The sequence below is a fragment of the Mya arenaria genome, chromosome 17 (genome assembly GCF_026914265.1).
Source record: "Mya arenaria isolate MELC-2E11 chromosome 17, ASM2691426v1".
In the NCBI taxonomy this organism is placed as follows: Eukaryota; Metazoa; Mollusca; class Bivalvia; order Myida; family Myidae; genus Mya; species Mya arenaria.
The window spans coordinates 44,713,544-44,734,602 of NC_069138.1; the positions used below are offsets into that span (position 1 = coordinate 44,713,544).

The 21,059-nt window shown below is 37.4% G+C and overlaps 1 protein-coding gene across 1 annotated transcript in view; it reads left to right on the forward strand.

Moving 5' to 3' along the window:
* The window catches only part of LOC128223524 (uncharacterized), an 82,145-nt gene that overhangs the window by 60,268 nt on the left and 818 nt on the right, over positions 1 to 21,059 (forward strand). Inside the window, exons 11-20 of the mRNA XM_052932802.1 lie at positions 1,658 to 1,887; positions 2,401 to 2,471; positions 2,873 to 2,938; positions 6,437 to 6,630; positions 10,176 to 10,296; positions 12,799 to 12,960; positions 15,835 to 15,931; positions 18,175 to 18,298; positions 18,927 to 19,042; positions 20,435 to 21,059. The exon at positions 20,435 to 21,059 is cut by the window's right edge and continues 818 nt beyond it. Of these exons, the coding sequence (XP_052788762.1) occupies positions 1,658 to 1,887; positions 2,401 to 2,471; positions 2,873 to 2,938; positions 6,437 to 6,630; positions 10,176 to 10,296; positions 12,799 to 12,960; positions 15,835 to 15,931; positions 18,175 to 18,298; positions 18,927 to 19,042; positions 20,435 to 20,455 (1,202 nt within the window). The 3' untranslated portion in view covers positions 20,456 to 21,059. The remainder of the gene's footprint in view (positions 1 to 1,657; positions 1,888 to 2,400; positions 2,472 to 2,872; positions 2,939 to 6,436; positions 6,631 to 10,175; positions 10,297 to 12,798; positions 12,961 to 15,834; positions 15,932 to 18,174; positions 18,299 to 18,926; positions 19,043 to 20,434) is intronic.

Genomic DNA, 21,059 nt, shown 5'->3' on the forward strand with positions numbered 1-21,059 from the left:
AAAATCACTCGAGTTGATGAATGTAATTTCATAAATTCACTGGTGATGATGAATGTAATTTCATAAATTCACTGGTGATGATGAATGTAATTTCATAAATTCACTCGAGTTGATGAATGTAATTTCATAAAATCACTCGAGTAGATGAATGTAATTTAATAAAATCACTCGAGTTGATGAATGTAATTTCATAAAATCACTCGAGTGGGTGAATGTAATTTCATAAAATCACTCGAGTAGATGAATGTAATTTCATATAATCACTCGAGTGGGTTAATGTAATTTCATAAAATCACTCGAGTGGGTTAATGTAATTTCATAAATTCACTGGTGATGATGAATGTAATTTCATAAATTCACTCGAGTTGATGAATGTAATTTCATAAAATCACTCGAGTAGATGAATGTAATTTAATAAAATCACTCGAGTTGATGAATGTAATTTCATAAAATCACTCGAGTGGGTGAATGTAATTTCATAAAATCACTCGAGTAGATGAATGTAATTTCATATAATCACTCGAGTGGGTTAATGTAATTTCATAAAATCACTCGAGTGGGTTAATGTAATTTCATAAAATCACTCGAGTGGATGAATGAAATTTCATAAAATCACTCGAGTATATGAATGAAATTTCATAAAATCACTCGAGTGGGTGAATGTAATTTCATAAAATCACTCGAGTAGATGAATGTAATTTCATATAATCACTCGAGTGGGTGAATGTAATTTCATAAAATCACTCGAGTGGGTTAATGTAATTTCATATAATCACTCGAGTGGATTAATGAAATTTCATAAAATCACTCGAGTATATGAATGAAATTTCATAAAATCACTCGAGTGGATGAATGTAATTTCATAAAAACACTCGTGTGGATGAATGTAATTTCATAAAATCACTCGAGTGGATGAATGTAATTTCATAAAATCACTCGAGTATATGAATGTAATTTCATAAAATCACTCGAGTATATGAATGTAATTTCATAAAATCACTCGAGTATATGAATGTAATTTCATAAAATCACTCGAGTGGATGAATGTAATTTCATAAAAACACTCGAGTGGATGAATGTAATTTCATAAAAACACTCGTGTGGATGAATGTAATTTCATAAAAACACTCGTGTGGATGAATGTAATTTCATAAAAACACTCGTGTGGATGAATGTAATTTCATAAAAACTCGTATGGATGAATGTAATTTCATAAAAACACTCGTGTGGATGAATGTAATTTCATAAAAACACTCGTGTGGATGAATGTAATTTCATAAAAACACTCGAGTGAATAAATGCGTGTATTTTCATATCATTTATCATGTTGTCGATAATCACTCGAGTGGGTGAATGTAATTTCATAAAATCACTCGAGTGGGTTAATGTAATTTATATGATCACTCGAGTGGATTAATGAAATTTCATAAAATCACTCGAGTATATGAATGAAATTTCATAAAATCACTCGAGGATATGAATGTAATTTCATAAAAACACTCGAGTGGATAAATGTAATTTCATAAAAACACTCGAGTGAATAAATGCGTGTATTTTCATATCATTTATCATGTTGTCGAATGTATTTGTTATGAATTCACTTGTGTCTTGTAAGTCGATGTGATGTGTGTGTACGTTGTGTGTGTATATTTTTCAGAGGATCTGATGTGTATTTATGATTCTGACACCAGTACCGACTTTACCATGCGCATTTCCTTCCCAAATGTTCCTGTTTATTCGTGGGTGCAGTTTTTTACTGGAACTAACCCAATTGTGCCGAGTACAAATGCAAACTGTAAAAAAGAAATCGCAGATGGTGACGACTTTGTAGAGTTCAGCTTTACCATGGCTATGGCTACTACTTGTGGACTTACAGTCGATGCTGAGGTAGGTGGTTAAAACATATGTTTTTAACTGAAATAAATTAAACGCATTTGTTGTTTGTGTGTTATATCTACTTACAATGATTTCAGTCGCAGAGATAGGTGCATTAACAAATTAATTGAAACTGTACAGTTTGCGTTTATTAGATTAAGCAAGCTAAAAAGATGCAAACATTAACACAATCATTGATACTGTAGACTTATAATTAAGCAAGCTGCAAAGAGGCGTACACTTTTTTTTCCTATATGTTGTTATCAAGTCATTGTCAAATTATTATAATTCAAATGGTGCACTATTATCAACTTTACAATACATTATTTTTCCATTCAATCTTACACCATTATTATTTAAATAATTCTCTTTTTTGAAATAAAAAAGTGCACTTTTATCAATCAAATAATACGCATTTTCAAATTAATAGTACATTAATATCAACTTGATGGTATACTGTTATCAGTTTGAAACTTGTACATTATCAACCTGCTTGTTTACTGTTATGTTTTGATTTCATTAAAGACCGGAGAGGTAACTGCGATGATACGTGTATATGATGACGCAGACGATATGTTTCATAAGGACGGTGTTGTGTAAGCCTCTTTAATTCTTATCAACCACTTGCATTGTGGTATGTTTTGTTCCGTCGTACTTGTGTAAGCGTGAATGCTGTTAAGACAACCGACGTGTGTGTGCGTGCGTGCCTGTGTGCGTGGGTGCGTGCGTGTGCGTGTGCGTGTGTCAATTACCCCCCATACTCCAGTACGCTCTGTTTGTTACATAGTCAGAACTGTGACCGCCGTCAATTACCCTCCATACACCAGTACGCTCTGTATGTTACATGGTCAGAACTGTGACCGTCGTCATTTAACATCCATACTCCAGTACGCTCTGTTTGTTATATATTCATGACAGTGACCGTCGTCAATTACCATATTTTTTCGGATACAGGTTTGATTGTACATCTTTTTTACATGTGTTTTTTGCCTTTTAGGCTTCTGAACGTTAAATGTAACCCAGGAGACCTCCCACTAAAAGTGACGCTCAAGCCGGAGTTTGGGTAAGTTGTAATAAGACGAATGAGAGAAAAAATTTACAAAGGCTTAAAAAATTATGTTTGTTTCCAGTTTCTCTAACTAGTTTTCGCCCTAACCTTAAACTTTTTATCGCTTTGAGAAATACTTATTTTTCATTTGATTGATGTTTGGCTTTAAACTATACCAGTGTTGTTTATGCTGATTGATTTTAAGCGTACATATTTGTACTTTTTGTTAACAAAAAAATCTCGACAAACAGTTCGCCTTATAAAAAAAGATTTTCCGACCTACTATCCCTATTGTTTGCATGAAACCAGAAACACACTCATTATTTGTTAAAGTTTAAGTGACCTAAAAACTAGAAACAAATAGATAGCACGATTTTGGATGCACCGTACCTCTAAGTCATAGTTTCAAATTTGGTGATTTGTTCAAAATTATGTTCAATTAACAATGTTGTTAACGTCACCGTTGTCCTCTATCAAACCTGTTATCATGTACATTTCCGACACAAACCGGAAATCACACAGAAGTTGTTAATGAGTTATATCCTTTTCCGAAACAAACCGGAAATTACACAGAAGTTGTTAATGAGTTATATCCTTTTCCGAAACAAACCAGAAATTACACAGAAGTTGTTAATGAGTTATATCCTTTTCCGAAACAAACCGGAAATTACACAGAAGTTGTTAATGAGTTATATCCTTTTCCGAAACAAACCGGAAATTACACAGAAGTTGTTAATGAGTTATGTCGTTTTCCGAAACAAACCGGAATTTACACAGAAGTTGTTAATGAGTTATGTCGTTTTCCGAAACAAACCGGACATTACACAGAAGTTGTTAATGAGTTATGTCGTTTTCCGAAACAAACCGGAAATTACACAGAAGTTGTTAATGAGTTATATCCTTTTCCGAAACAAACCGGAAATTACACAGAAGTTGTAAATGGGTGATGTCCTTTTTCGAAACAAATCTACCATACCTTAAATAGTCTAACTTCTAGGCAATACATCTATGTTTCTCACTACCATTATTTGTGTCGAGTTTAAAGGGACACTCTTATTCAAAATCAATACATACACGTGTATAACAAACATCAAATTTGACTGATAAACCTTTATCTACTTACTAGATAATTCATTTATGGAAAATATTAATTACTGATAACAAGATTGCAATCCTGTATTTAATAGCAGATAGCGCAAAAATATTAAATGATTGGTGAATGCTAAAATATTTACTGTGGTCTTGCATACTATCATAAGGTAGAAATACTGTGTTTTATGCTCATTTCTTTTAAATCAAACTCGATATCCTTCATAAGAACAATTGTTTTTGACATTTATTCATTTATATTTTTAATGTTAAAACAATATTATTAATTGTGGTAAATCTTATCTAGTAGTAAGAGTGCATCTCTAATGATAACCGGCGTTTTTTTCACTCCATAGGCACCTCTTCAATGCAAATGATAAGAAACAAAAACTAAGTTATGTGAAAAACTACAGAAACAAGCTCATTGGCCCAAAGTTTAAATATAACCCCATTAAAAGGCACAGGGTATACACCAAAGACATAGAACACAAAACAAAACAAAAAATTACAAAGAAGAGTCATGGAACAACAGCACAAAACTCCACAAACAGCACAGTGCATATATATATATATAAACTAGGTTTGTTTATTTAAAAGTGTTAGAAACCGCCTTGGAACGGTCAGAAAATTTTACAGAAAAATTGTAAATTTACTGTGGGTTTAAACAAGTTCACGTGCACAAACCTCACTCTTATCCCAACAATCCTGAATAAAGAAAAAACGTAAATGGTAAATCTTATCAAAGTTGAAAACTAAATGTCTCGGTTTTCATGTGTTTGAATGTCAATGTGACGTGAATCAGAGCATTAAAATAAATGATATATATATAAATCACCACAAATTGGAATTAAATTAATCACATATATTTGACTAATTGAATTCAAAGATGTGGAGGAAACTGCGCTTTAGCGCACCCTGTATTAAAAAACCAATGCATTCACTAAGCTAGTTGAAAGACAGTTAAGGTTTTGTCCTCATTGTAAAGATGTTGTAGAGACAGAATATCATTTTCTTTTGGTGTGTCCTTTATATGATACTATTAGACAAGAATATATAGAAAGAAAATATTATGAGAACCCAAATATAATTAAGTTTAATATATTGATGTCTTGTAATATTGAAAATGTTGTGAAAAAAACTGCTCACTATTTATACTCAGCTTTTGAAAAGAGAAATTCACTTTTCCAGGAATAAACATTACATACTTGTTAAAAGTTTTGACTGTTAGTATATCGTATTGTAAATATAAGTGGAGTCAAACTGCTAGTGAAATCCTCGCCAAATACGCTCGCAGTCCCAGAGACATCCTAGTAAAGGCCCATTCCCCACTATTTTCGGCACGAAAACAAAACCACCGCATTCACCCGGCACTGCGGGGCCATCTGGAAGGTAAAAACATGGCCAATTTTCCCCGCTAACCCCAGTTAACCCCTAGACCTGGAGGGGGTTGGGGGCGTGGTAACAATTGACTGGAGCATAACCATCTCAGAGTATTCGCTACTCTACATGTTATTAGGTTCTGAAGCTGATTTTTTTGTTATTTAAAAGAAGAAAAACCATGACATTGTTGATTTACTTGAAATATGCATTATATTTATTTCCATCGCATTATTTGTACTCAAGCGCGGTGGTTACATTCAACCATTTTCTATTCTAACTTAAGTTTTTTTTGTAACGTTGTTTAATGATTAAAACACAGGTCGAACTATATTTCCATTCTTTTTCATTGGCTTTGTGAATCACTGAAAATCAGTGTAATTGTGCGTCCAAATCGGTCAATTCATTATTAAATATATAGGAAACAGATTTAGTGGTCGTTAGCCTTTTGTAGTCTCATAACTCTTCAAAAGAAGTATATTACACGAAGTATACCAAACACAGTTTAGAGGACAATTGTTTGTTTCAATGTAAGATCGTAATATATTTCACCAGTTAGCACAAACATGTGTATGTCGCAACTGAAGTGGCCACGATTGAAATATTCCCTTTCGGTGTTCACGAGGTTAAATATATTGTTATCTTACACTTAAACAAACATTTTTTTTAAAAAATATGCCTTATAATAAATGAATATAAAAAGTCATTTAATTTCACTTATTGGGAAAAACGCGTCAATTCATATGCACACGAAACGTTATTTCGATCATGACGAAATTGTTTCCAATTTCTTTGCGCGCTGACTTTTGATTTGAAACCGAGAGCGTGCTAAAATTTCAAAACAGTGATAACTTTCGAAATTTATTTAACTGAGAAAGGTCTATAAACCACTGAAAAACATATAAAAGATACTGTTGGCTGTATTTTGTTAGCAGGGTCATACAATTTACCGCCTTGAATGTTATAATTGCTACATTTGTTTTGTATTTTTAAATGGAAGGGCACATTTTACCTATTATTTGCACTCGTTTTTCTTTATATTTAAAGGACTTTCCCAATGGAAACAGTAACGGCGAAAAAGGCTGAGTTCCACCTCTTTATCGTGAATGAACAACAGTGGAATGGGGATGAAAACAAGCTGTTTGGAGAAAAAAATGAAGTAGCTGACTTTCCCGTTCTGCTAGGACAGGATTATTTCATATTGCTTGCCTTTGAACCAAGCTGGGACCCTTCAAATGAAGGTAACTTTTTTATAGTTATTCAAAATTCGGACCCATAAACACGCGTTTGTCTGATTGAGTATTATAAAAACTACAGGGACAAGCCCTGTAATAAAAACATGTTTGAGGCAAAAGTCAAACCGGATAGTAACGCCGTGCAAAAAAGGATATAAACAAAGAAGGCCGATGGCCTATATTACCATTCTGCTGTGTGTTACAGTTGGCGTATATTACCACGCGGCTGTGTGGTACAGTTGGCGTATATTACCACGCTGCTGTGTGGTACAGTTGGCGTATATTACCACGCTGCTGTGTGGTACAGTTGGCGTATATTATCACGCTGCTGTGTGGTACAGTTGGCGTATATTACCACGCTGCTGTGTGTTACAGTTGGCGTATATCACCACGCTGCTGTGTGGTACAGTTGGCGTATATCACCACGCGGCTGTGTGGTACAGTTGGCGTATATTACCACGCGGCTGTGTGGTACAGTTGGCGTATATCACCACGCGGCTGTGTGGTACAGTTGGCATATATTACCACGCTGCTGTGTGGTACAGTTGGCATATATTACCACGCTGCTGTGTGGTACAGTTGGCATATATTACCACGCTGCTGTGTGGTACAGTTGGCATATATTACCACGCTGCTGTGTGGTACAGTTGGCGTATATTACCACGCGGCTGTGTGGTACAGTTGGCGTATATTACCACGCGGCTGTGTGGTACAGTTGGCGTATATTACCACGCGGCTGTGTGGTACAGTTGGCATATATTACCACGCTGCTGTGTGGTACAGTTGGCGTATATTACCAAGCGGCTGTGTGGTACAGTTGGCGTATATTACCACGCGGCTGTGTGGTACAGTTGGCGTATATTACCACGCGGCTGTGTGGTACAGTTGGCGTATATTACCACGCGGCTGTGTGGTACAGTTGGCATATATTACCACGCTGCTGTGTGGTACAGTTGGCGTATATTACCACGCTGCTGTGTGGTACAGTTGGCGTATATTACCACGCTGCTGTGTGGTACAGTTGGCATATATTACCACGCTGCTGTGTGGTACAGTTGGCGTATATTACCACGCTGCTGTGTGGTACAGTTGGCGTATATTACCACGCTGCTGTGTGGTACAGTTGGCGTATATTACCACGCGGCTGTGTGGTACAGTTGGCGTATATTACCACGCGGCTGTGTGGTACAGTTGGCGTATATTACCACGCTGCTGTGTGGTACAGTTGGCGTATATTACCACGCGGCTGTGTGGTACAGTTGGCGTATATTACCACGCTGCTGTGTGTTACAGTTGGCGTATATTACCACGCTGCTGTGTGATACAGTTGGCGTATATTACCACGCGGCTGTGTGGTACAGTTGGCGTATATTACCACGCGGCTGTGTGGTACAGTTGGCGTATATTACCACGCGGCTGTGTGGTACAGTTGGCGTATATTACCACGCGGCTGTGTGGTACAGTTGGCGTATATTACCACGCGGCTGTGTGGTACAGTTGGCGTATATTACCACGCTGCTGTGTGATACAGTTGGCGTATATTACCACGCGGCTGTGTGGTACAGTTGGCGTATATCACCACGCGGCTGTGTGGTACAGTTGGCGTATATTACCACGCGGCTGTGTGGTACAGTTGGCGTATATTACCACGCTGCTGTGTGGTACAGTTGGCGTATATTACCACGCTGCTGTGTGATACAGTTGGCGTATATAACCACGCTGCTGTGTGGTACAGTTGGCGTATATTACCACGCGGCTGTGTGGTACAGTTGGCGTATATTACCACGCTGCTGTGTGGTACAGTTGGCGTAAATTACCACGCGGCTGTGTGGTACAGTTGGCGTATATTACCACGCTGCTGTGTGGTACAGTTGGCGTATATTACCACGCGGCTGTGTGGTACAGTTGGCGTATATTACCACGCTGCTGTGTGATACAGTTGGCGTATATTACCACGCTGCTGTGTGGTACAGTTGGCGTATATTACCACGCGGCTGTGTGGTACAGTTGGCGTATATTATCACGCGGCTGTGTGGTACAGTTGGCGTATATTACCACGCGGCTGTGTGGTACAGTTGGCGTATATTACCACGCTGCTGTGTGGTACAGTTGGCGTATATTACCACGCGGCTGTGTGGTACAGTTGGCGTATATTACCACGCTGCTGTGTGGTACAGTTGGCGTATATTACCACGCGGCTGTGTGGTACAGTTGGCGTATATTACCACGCTGCTGTGTGATACAGTTGGCGTATATTACCACGCTGCTGTGTGGTACAGTTGGCGTATATTACCACGCTGCTATGTGATACAGTTGGCGTATATTACCACGCTGCTGTGTGGTACAGTTGGCGTATATTACCACGCGGCTGTGTGGTACAGTTGGCATATATTACCACGCTGCTGTGTGGTACAGTTGGCGTATATTACCACGCGGCTGTGTGGTACAGTTGGCGTATATTACCACGCTGCTGTGTGATACAGTTGGCGTATATTACCACGCGGCTGTGTGGTACAGTTGGCGTATATTACCACGCTGCTGTGTGGTACAGTTGGCATATATTACCACGCTGCTGTGTGGTACAGTTGGCGTATATTACCACGCGGCTGTGTGGTACAGTTGGCGTATATTACCGAGCGGCTGTGTGATACAGTTGGCGTATATTACCACGCGGCTGTGTGGTACAGTTGGCGTATGTTAACTAACCGAACGAGACCGGATGCAGGTAACCAGAAAAGCGCCCTATCGTAATATTCCATTTATTATATAACCTATCTAATTATTCCTTTTATTTTTTGGTTTCAATTTGATTTAACTTTACCGCCATCTATCAAATGTCAATATATGGAATGGCTTGCGCGTATGAATGTGTTAAGTACTTTTGTGTATTGAAGTCAAGGGAGGCTACTACTGTAACAGCAAAACAAAGTCAGAAGTTTCAGAATTCACTTGATTGAGCAAAATAAGAAGATCTTTGCAAATTTAACAAATTGCTATACTTAAAAAATAATTTAATGTCACACCACACAAAACAACAGCAACAAAACGGTACTTATTTTACGAATATACACATTACCTGAAGACCTTCTTGCTAATCCTCATGTTTTCTTAAAGAACCATGTTCCTGAATATTAACTTGCTTCTGGAGCGTGAGTAAAGTAAGATAATTTTATGTATTATGTATTTTATATAAAAGTGGACAGGTTTTACAATCTTTCTTATGTGACGCTATTTTTAGCAACGCGAAAGTAGTTCTGAGACTACACACGGTACTCGCATGATTCGGAATCAGAAAACGACAGTATGGTGATACGGATTTTTCAATACGGCGTGCTGTATTTTCACTGTTGGATATGGAAAAGGAAATTGATATGCATATAATAATACACTGTATTTTTATTTTAACAAATTTTGACAAAAATGGTTTGTCATCTTCTGTTAAATGTCTTATTGCAAATGTGAGTAGTTACACTCTTTAATTCTTAAAAGTAACTTCAGCATGAAAATTAATTTGCAGTTTTAATTAAGTCTTGTCTGTTTTGTATTTTCAGAGTATGAAAATATCTTACCATACGGTATATATGCCAAAAGCTGCTATGTTTCCAACAACAATGGTTTCATCAACAACGCTGGCAACTCCGAATACAGCATTGAGATTATCAACAGCGATGGGTAAGTTGCGAATACGTATTTTTTTACAACATTACTCTGTTTCTGTATACAAAACAGATTGAGCAAGGATTTGGTGTTGTCGTTTGCCACGCTTTTAGGCCAAGTATGTTTTAGAAATGTAAACTTATCGATGTGGATCTAAATCCAAATGTTTTCTCTTAACTATTTTGACATTTCTTAACCCCATGAAAGATATTAAATACATTCATCGGAATAACAAACTAGAAACAAAAACGAAAGTGTATTCTAAATTTAGCGCGCACGCATCTTATTAGCATATGTCGCACGCATCTCATTAGCATATGTCGCACGCATCTCATTAGCATATGTTGTTTGCCATGTTTAAGGAGTATTTTGAATTTTGTTTAATTCTTTTACTGCTTACAATTAAAAGGACATTCAATATTAATGGTATTTCAAACTGCAAAATGAAAAAAAAAAAAAATTGACCTTTGTCGTATTTACTTGGGATATTTTAACTCGCCTGAGCACGACATGCTCCGGGTGATGTTTGCCTTCACGCCCAACGTCCGAAGTCCGTGATCCGTTATCCGTCCGTCGCCCGTCAACAATAGTTTCAAACCACATCTTCTTCTTAACCGCCTGGCCAATTTAATTGAAACTTATTTGGTATGTTTCTTGGTAGTTGCCATTCCAAAATAAAAATTAAATCCAGACCCTTGATCTTTTGTTTGTAGCATCATACAGTGTTCCCTCACCACATTTGTTCAGAGTATACGCCTTTGGACAAAACTGGCCATGCCCTGTGGTTAACATTTTTCCTATATAACTATTTCGGAAAATCTTTGAAATTCTCGTTTCCTGAAACACTTGATATTTCATTGTTACATCATATACGAGTTCTTATATTTGTCTTTGACAATTCGTGCCCCTGGTGTGAAAACTGGCCCTGCCCCGTGGTAACAGGTTTCCTTTTTACTTCTTTAAGATAAACATTAAAATATTATTGTCTAGAACCGCTTTGCCTAGTCCCTAAATAGTTCGTATGTATCCTCATACTACGGTCCTCTACCAGGTTTGTTCAAACTATGCCCTAAAGTCAAAACTAGCCACACACCGGGGTCAAAGGTTTCTTATAGACTTTTGTAAAGAAACCAAACATTGAACATTTTCTTGTCGGAACCGTAAGGCCCAGACCCTACATATTTTACATTTATCGTAATGTAGCGGCCATATATCAAGTTTGTGCAAATCGTTCCTTTTTGTTCAAAACTTGCCCAACCCGAGGCACACGTTTCCGACAAACTTATTGAAGAAAAAACGTCATTCTATAGTTGTCTTTTACCAATTCTGTTCAAATTATGCCATTGGGGTCAAAACTGGCCCTCCCATGGGGGATACAAATTCTTACAAACGTATTTAGGGAAATCTTTGAAAATATTAATGTCTTAATCTGCTTAGCCCAGATCCTTGATATTTTGTACATAGAATTATACGGTAATATAAGCAGCTGTAAATATATCATTGTTTAAAGCGTCTAGATCGTAGAAGTTGCAACTTACTACGCCTCACAGTATAGCTGAGCTTTCCATATCTCTTAACAACAACCCACCCGGTCCGCCCCACCCGGTCCGCCCCACCCGGTCCGCCCCACCCGGTCCGCTCCACCCGGTCCGCCCCACCCGGTCCGCCCCACCCGGTCCGCCCCACCCGGTCCGCCCCACCCGGTCCGCCCCACCCGGTCCGCTCCACCCGGTCCGCTCCACCCGGTCCGCCCCACCCGGTCCGCTCCACCCGGTCCGCCCCACCCGGTCCGCCCCACCCGGTCCGCCCCACCCGGTCCGCTCCACCCGGTCCGCCCCACCCGGTCCGCTCGTCAGCTATTAACTAAACATTACGTCAAAGCTGGGCTTTTAAATAAAAGAAGTTAATATTTTAGATGAGCAACTACAAAGTTCATGCTGATAAGTACTTATTCTTTCTTGGTGTTCACTGGTTTTAATTGCATCTAGAGTGGCAATATGGTGTGTAAGCTTATATAAACTCGCACTCTGGCCTTTCCTATTCGGCGAGTGCTCCGATAAAATTTAAGTCATTTAATGCTTTGGGGCATATTGCACAGACAGAATGTTACTCTGACAAGAGCTACCCTGGTTTCTTAACGTAAATAACATATATGAAACTACCGCAAAACAGTATAGATCTGCGTCTCGGTATACATACATTTGAACGATATCGAGCCAACGAGAATATCGAACCAATCGACTTCGAGCCAACGGTGATCTACTGTTTATAAACTGGCTCCACATAAACATATTCAAACAAATGATGAAGTTTCACAAGTGCATTGTCTATCTCGCGATATATATATAAACTTTTTATTGTTTAACTAATAATCTCAACTGAAATATGCAGTAACTTTTAACATTTTGTCCATTTAGGCATTTGAATACACGGAATGTCAAGCCATTAAGTACAGAGTTGACGTGGGGAAACCTTTTAAAACGCTTTAGAATTAACTTATACACTCTATTCAATCAGATGTAGAACTACAGATGGAACAGCTTCTGCAAGCCCACCGTTCAAGGCGTTCGGCGGCGAACAGGAGCCAAAGGAGGTAGACAATCACGATATAACTATTGACTCGCTCGCTTTCCCAGTAAAATGGGCTGTCGTCTTCGGAAAATATGACATGAGCAAATGGTAAGCGATAATATTTTAACACTATATTTATTTTATGATTACATATACAAAATCACTCTCGTTTACACGGTGTTACCTCGTGTTGTGATGTAAGCGAGAATACCCGGAGAAAACCCACTTGTCTGGCTTGGTGATTACTAACCAAACTCACACGCGCCCAGGCCGGGAATCAAACCCATGTCGCCTTTGTGAGAATAGAGTGCGCTTATCACTGCGCTAACCGGACAAGCCGATATAAAAAATGCCATTTCATAGTCAGGGGCTATGATTATAAACAGTTTCATGCCCAAGTCTTGATTCAGGCTCAGAAAAGCACATTTTATCAAATTGCAAATCATTATCTTTCTTTTCATTCACTTTACAAAATTAAGTACAGAATTTTAAGCAATTTACAAATATTATAACATTATTCAACATAAAACTAGAAAGATAGTAAAAATAAAAATATGTGCAGCTCTGCAACTTGCAACTGAGCTTAGACTTGAGACTGTCCGTTATCACGGCCCCGGTCTGAAATATTCTGCAAAAATATACTGAACTGAGAACTCTTAATAGATCCTGTATTAATATTAACATCTAAATTTACAGCCAATCAGCTATTGTCAATAAATCAATAAATAACAATGAATAACATACATGACGTCATAATTTGGTAATCCGCCTGCTGAATCACTTTCAGATCTAAGTTAGTTAGAACATAAAGCGTAACACTCAACTGACTAATACAACCTTTCTCCAACCGTCTAGATCGTTAATTTTATGAAATCAAAGTACTGAAAGTGCTGATGAACGGTGGGCCCGAGAGTAAATCGGCCGATTGAACTTTGACCAAGTAAACAATGTTATTATCAACGTCGTCGTTGTTAAATTTTAAATCCTTACTGCTCTGAAGGTCTCATAGATAAACTTGTGATCCGATGAGTGCGTCTGCTCTGTTTGATCCGATGAGTGCGTCTGCTCTGTTTGATCCGATGAGTGCGTCTGCTCTCTTTGATCCGATGAGTGCGTCTGCTCTTTTTATCCGATGAGTGCGTCTGCTCTGTTTGATTCATTTAGATATGAGCATATCATCACTTTGTACACGTTCAAAAGTTAATACCGATCTCGTGTTTCACCTTGTTAACCATGACACTGTTCTTATAATCGACCCGATATGCACTAACTATCACTAAAAGTAATAAAAAAGGAAATAAATTAATTTAATTTTTATTATATATAAAATGTCTTAGATTATTTTGACCAAAATATGTGTGTATTACCCTTAAGTCATCACCTATCTTAAGTCAATTATTTTTAAGATTAGTATCTCACTGATCATATGGTATAATGATTTTAAATTGTCTGAAATACTTTATCGACATTGATTCTATTGTATATAGATGCTTTTATTTCAAAAACTCTTATTCTTTATAAGAAATCGACTTATATTAAGAAATGACTTAAGCTGCTTTATGAATACCGGCCCTGAAGTTCTGTTAACTCAAATACGAGATACGAGTTGGGTGTGTTAGCTCGGGCTTTGCCCATTCGGCGAGTGCCCCGTTAAGAGCGTTAGTCATCTTAAATTTTTGGAGCATAGTGCACAGACAGAATGAAGCCATGGTTGGAGCTACCCTGGTTCTTTAACGTGCACCAGTGTATAGCACTGTCACACTGGATCCCCATTTAACGGCCCTCCCGAAAGACGATTAGTATATTTAGTGATGCGACGGGGAATCGAACCTGCGACCCCTGGATTGACAGTCAAATGGGTTACCTCTTGACCACGGACCCGCCAAGACGGGATACGATATATAACTGTTTCTATCTATATTGACCAAATATTAAAGGGACTAAGCACCAGATAGACCAAAATCGGCAAATACAGTATTTCCTTAAAAAAAGCATAAAATTGTCAAGGCGAGCTAGTATGAGGCCGATAATACATCACTACATCACTTTACATGGTTAAATTAATTAACGCAGCAATCTTGTTGCTATCTTATCTGTGCTACCCCGTTTAAAACAGCGTATAATGGTTTTCAAGTAAAAGTGACATCTGTTTATAAGTAAAGATTAATATGCCTTAGCTATTTTTAAACATACTTGAATTTACTTGGAAGAATACCCAAGTAAATTTCGAATTGGAAAAACGCGCAATAACTGCGAAAGAAGCATCTGTCATAAACCATGGTAAACACCAATAAGTAAGATTCAATGCGTTGTACACAACGATGTCCATTATATGTAAGCTTTTGACAATTTCTTTTTTTTCTTGCAATTGTATGATCTGGTGTCTTGCCTCTTTAAAATGGGAAAACATAAGAAACACATACAATGTTTCGAACAGTGCTAGGCTGCTAAGCGAAACGAGAGGCTAGTTATGATAGCATCTGAGAACAAAGGAAGGGAACTGTTAGACCACAGAAATGGACAGTTGGTGACAGGAAGTAGCTGGGGTTGATAGCTTCATTCTACAGCAAGATAATGATCCTAAACATATCAGAGCACCATCAAGAGGGAAATCGCCCAATGTAACATAAATATACTAAATTGAGGTCAAATATTAGGACATCATCAGCTAAACCTTATTATCTTCGTTTTAATGAATGCATAAGTAAGAATGGTGGACAAACAAAATATTGATTATAACCTGGCCCCGATTTCAAGAATGTCTAGATCCTCATATCAGGATTTAGCTCAGCTAAATGAATTTTGTAGCAGTTGACTCAATTGATTGATGTAAACTCATTTATTTATCTCCTGCCAAAAAGTTAAGAAATACGCTTACATTTAAGTCATTTTCAATCATTTCTGGAGAAACTAAAACATATTTGAAATTATTTCATTGTTGGTGGTTTCATTCAATGGCTTGACGATCTTGTACTGTTTCAGGGTAACTGGCGATACAGTTTTCTTCAAGTGCAGTTTTGGCTTCTGTCGTAACACGGCCATTCGCGATAGTGCAACCGACTTCAGCAAGTGTCAGAAGGTGAGTCACGTGGCATGTATAACAGGTCAATCACGACAGTTACACCAGCAAGTATGAGGAGGTGAGTCACGTGACATGTATAACAGGTCAATCACGACAGTTACACCAGCAAGTATGAGGAGGTGAGTCACGTGACATGTATAACAGGTCAATCACGACAGTTACACCAGCAAGTATGAGGAGGTGAGTCACGTGACATGTATAACAGGTCAATCACGACAGTTACACCAGCAAGTATGAGGAGGTGAGTCACGTGACATTTAACACGGCCATTCACGACAGTAACACCAGCAAGTATGAGGAGGTGAGTCACGTGACATTTAACACGGCCATTCGTGTCACAACCACCATTAATTATATGGAGGTGTGTCACGTGACAGTTACACTGCCATTTAGGTCAGTTCCACCAGCAAGGAAGAGTCACGTGACACGTAACATGGCAATTTGCGAGAATAACACCCCCGGGTTCCTCGGTTTTCCCCGCAATACAACACCACACAGTCGCGCCTGTAGCATTGTGTTAACAAGAGTAATTGATTAAATGCTGAAATAACTTGTTTCACAATCGTTGTAACATATATGTTTAAACTTAGAAAATTTGGAACCCAGATTGGATTGTTATGAATACTGTCTTATTATATCATGAAATTTAAGATGTAAAAAAAAATTATGTCTCATTTTTTACGATAATTAACCCAATTAGTTGCCTCATTTTATTCAAATTTACTTTCATTTCACGTTATATATCTGTTTGCTTAAAACATAGACAGCCAATTCATTTTGATTGGTGAAGTTATCAATACATTGTGGCTTTATACACTAAAAACATTAGATACAACTCTCTTGCCAGATTAGTCCTAAAAACTCAAATGTTATAAAAATTCCGCGTAATATGAGTTGTCATTTTGTTTGTGTTGCTGTTCAAGATGGTAGGTTTTAAGACGGGAATATATTGTATTATCTCGTTAAAACAGATGAAAGATGTTAATTAAAAATCGAAAATAAAATCGAAAATCATTTCCTTTTATTAATTTCAAAATATGTTAAAACGGAGCCTTGTCACAATTGCGCGAAACCGTTTAAAGCTGCACTCTCACAGATTGAACATTTTGACAACTTTTTTTATATTTTATCTTGGAACGAGCCAATTTTTGCGAAGATCCATGGGAACCAGTTATATAAGATTGCAAACAAAAAAATCCGAACGCAGATTTTTATAGGTTAGTTCAAAAATTGATGTTTAATGCATTTTTCTTAAACCGTTAGAAACGGTTTAAGCCATAAAAGACTAATTTTCGAAAGGAAATATGAAAATCAACGATCTGATTTTTTGTCAGCAATCTTATATCATTGGTTTACAGATATTTAAGCAAACATTTGCGCATTCCAAGACAAAAAATAAAAAAAAAGTTGTCAAAACGGTATATCTGTGAGAGTGCAGCTTTACCTCCTTTACTTATGGAATACTTCATGAAATATTTACATTCTCAACAAGTTTTGGAAATTATTATATATGCGTGGCAGACTTACAACTGAATTAAATTAGATTTGAACTTACATACCTTAAATTAAGTATTTGCCGGAAGGTCCAATCGGACGCAAAATCAATATTTCCGCTTTCCTATTCCGCCAAATGCTGAAAAAGCCCCCGAACCCTGTGAATGGCCGTGTTACATGTCACGTGACTCACTTCCGCAAACATTTATATTTACTGTCCTGAATTGAAGCAAAATAATCATGAATAAGTTTCTAAAAACACGACATTTCCATTTGAAAAATATTACATCGTTATTGCACCATTTAGGGTGAATGTGATTCTCCCATTTCAGAAGTATTGCTCCGTTATTCTTTAACTGCAGATACGCGCCAAGTGCAAAAGTGGGTGATATATATTTAAATGAGAAAGGTATTCAGTGACATAACGAATAGTGTTGTAGAAAACCACTGCTTGATCACACAATTGCAATACTCTTTCTTAAGTAGAGGTAATCCCCACAGAACAGTAAGCTTTTGTATTCGGGTAGTCTTGAATGACACAAAATCAGACTCATCTGCCCTAATACCCTCTAAGCACATATTTCCAACTTCCCCGTCGGTACGTCTGCTATTTTTCAATGTCCACCCGGACGGACATCTTCAATGATTTTGTCACGTTCATGTGATAAACCGTACGTTAAATTATATAATTTTGCCTGCCCAAACGGAAGACTGCAGTGATTTGAAATATGGTAGTTACATTACAGGCTTGCCCGGGGGGAACGCCTACTCCAGAAGATAAAGATTACCGGAGGAAGAGACAGATCGAGGACCCATTCCTTTACGGATCCTTCTCAGCGAACACATCGGTGACTGTCATCAAACCGACAGGTAAATGTCTTTATGTTGAAATATCTACTCTTTTCTGTGTAGGGCTCGAAAATGATTGTTTTGAATTAAAGTAAAACATATTTAATTTTGACTGTATTTAACCGACAGGTGAATGTCCTAATGTTGAAATATCTACTCTTTTCTGTGTAGGGCTCGAAATTGATTGTTTTGAATTAAAGTAAAACATATTTAATTTTGATTGTATTTAACCGACAGGTGAATGTCCTAATGTTGAAATATCTACTCTGTTCTGTGTTAGGCTTGAAATCGACTGCTTTGAGTTCAAGTAAAACAATTTTAATACTTTGTTTAAACTCGCCTCAGCACCAACAACTCATTCAAAAACAGGCGAACCCCGTTGGCTCGAACTCTTAGGGACCTGTGAAAAATACCTCGAGCCTCGGAACATTCGAGCAAAGCGGGGATGCTTTCATTCAGTAAAAAGAAATCGATCCTTAACATCCAGTTAGAGCCAATGAGAAATTCGCGCCAAGCGAGTTCGAGCAAACGAGGAATTCGAGCCAAGCGAGTTCGAGCCAACAGGAATCGACCGTAGTATCAAGCTCAATATCACAAAATAAAACTCTGTGCTGATTCGCGCTTCTAACACAATAATCTATAAATTCAGGAATGAAAAGTGACGGGACGCTATGCACGGAACCAACGGTTGTCATTGCGACCCTAGCTGCTATTGGTGTGGCTCTCGTCCTCGCAACAGCCATTGCCTTTGTGCTGTTTGTCAATGTAAGTTGAAACATAAATTGATGTTAATAATCGCGTAGATAGTCAACGACTTCCTGTTAATTATTAATTGTATGTAATAGTTAGATGACATGAAGTGAATTCTTAATGATTAAGAATGGGCGGAGTGAGCGTAGCGAACACGTCCTTCTTTATCATTAAGAATTTACTTCATGTCATCTTAATGAGTTAGAATACATTGTCGACGCAAAATTGGACGCAGGGAGTGTGTATCTGATGATTGGCAGTCGGGGGTCTTTGTACACGCGCGAATGTTGAAATTCTCAATGATTTAGTCTACTACTTAACCGTTGCCTGTCTGCAATCTCATTAGCTGAAAATGTAGGTTGTGTTCTAAGTGATATAAAAAAACCACAACATTCGTGTTAGTAATCAAGTAAGCAGACATTGCATCTTTATCAATGTAAGCAATTGTGTAAACTGACATAGCACTAGTGCAATGAATGATTTGTTGTAATCAAGTAAACAGTCACAACATTCGCGTCAACAACCTTACACTTAGTTATCTTAATGAATGTAAATAATTATGTCAAAAGTCATATCCATTGAGCTGTCTTAATCATTTTAGTTGTGACGTAACAGCTAGTTAGTAATGACGTAACAGCTAGTTAGTAATGACGTAACAACTAGTTAGTAATGACGTAACAGCTAGTTAGTAATGACGTAACAACTAGTTAGTAATGACGTAACAACTAGTTAGTAATGACGTTACAACTAGTTAGTAATGACGTAACAGCCAGTAAGTAATAACGTAACAGCCGTCGCCTTTTTTTGGTTGGTCAATGTTTGTAATAGTGAAAATGTCATTGCTTCCCTGCTCCTTATCAATGGAAATACTCGCGTAAACCGCCATCATCTTTGATCATTATAAACTCCATCATCTTCGTACCGTTTAAATCATGTATGAAAACGGCGTAAACAGTATTGGCTTTCTATTCCTTTTATCAAATGTTGTCGCCAACAACCATCACCTTCCCGCTTATTTGTAAGAAAAGTAATTGCGAAACCTTCGTGATATATATTTATAAATGGTAGAAATGGCATTAACAGCCTTCGAAATATATTTATAAATGAAAGTAATGCCGTAAACAGCAATCTATTTATAAATGGTAGTAATGATGTAAACAGCCATCACATTCGTGATCTATTTATTAATGGTAGTAATGACGTAAACAGCCACCACATTCGTGATCTATTTATTAATGGTAGTGATGACGTTAACAGCCATCACATTCGTGATCTATTTATAAATGGTAGTTATGACGTAAACAGCCATCATCTTCGTGATCTATTTATAAATTGTAGTAATGACGTGAACTGTTTATATTGTTTTTGTTCAATGCTGTATTAATGTGTACGCTGGTTATGTTACAGATGCAGAGACGAATGAAATAAGCTAGACCTGTGTTGCCAGCCGTCATACGAATGAAAGCGTACGGATATAGGACATGATTTTGAATATATAGTCGTTTTTCGCACAACTTGTATTGAAATAAAAACAATGGTAGCAGTAACTTCGAACCACTCCCTATTGAATAAATAGATCAATTCACATGTGTACACGTGAAGCATGTGTCAGGCAAAAAAAGGTATACGACCCAAAAATAAGATGACCTATTCGATTCTCAAATACGCTTCAATTTATTAATAAATTGCTAAAGCTCCACTGTTCAAAAGGGACTCGAGAATACAATGTTTGCCATGTGTATTTATTGAACATAACTAGATCGAGTTTGTACGCCCAAAATAAAATCATATCTTATTGAATTTCTGCTCTTTTTGAACTTCTGGTGATGTTTTATCATTGCAACAATTATTTTATTCAGATTTTATATGAATTTTTTTGTTCGATGTCAGACTCTATAAAACCTTACCTTTTCCCTTTAAAATAAAGACAATTTAACTTGACTGAGCAAGTCCCTTTGAAACAGATTCTAATGAATTTGACGATTATTTTTTCGTGCTAGCTTAGCTTCAATGTAAATACTTTATGTAATCC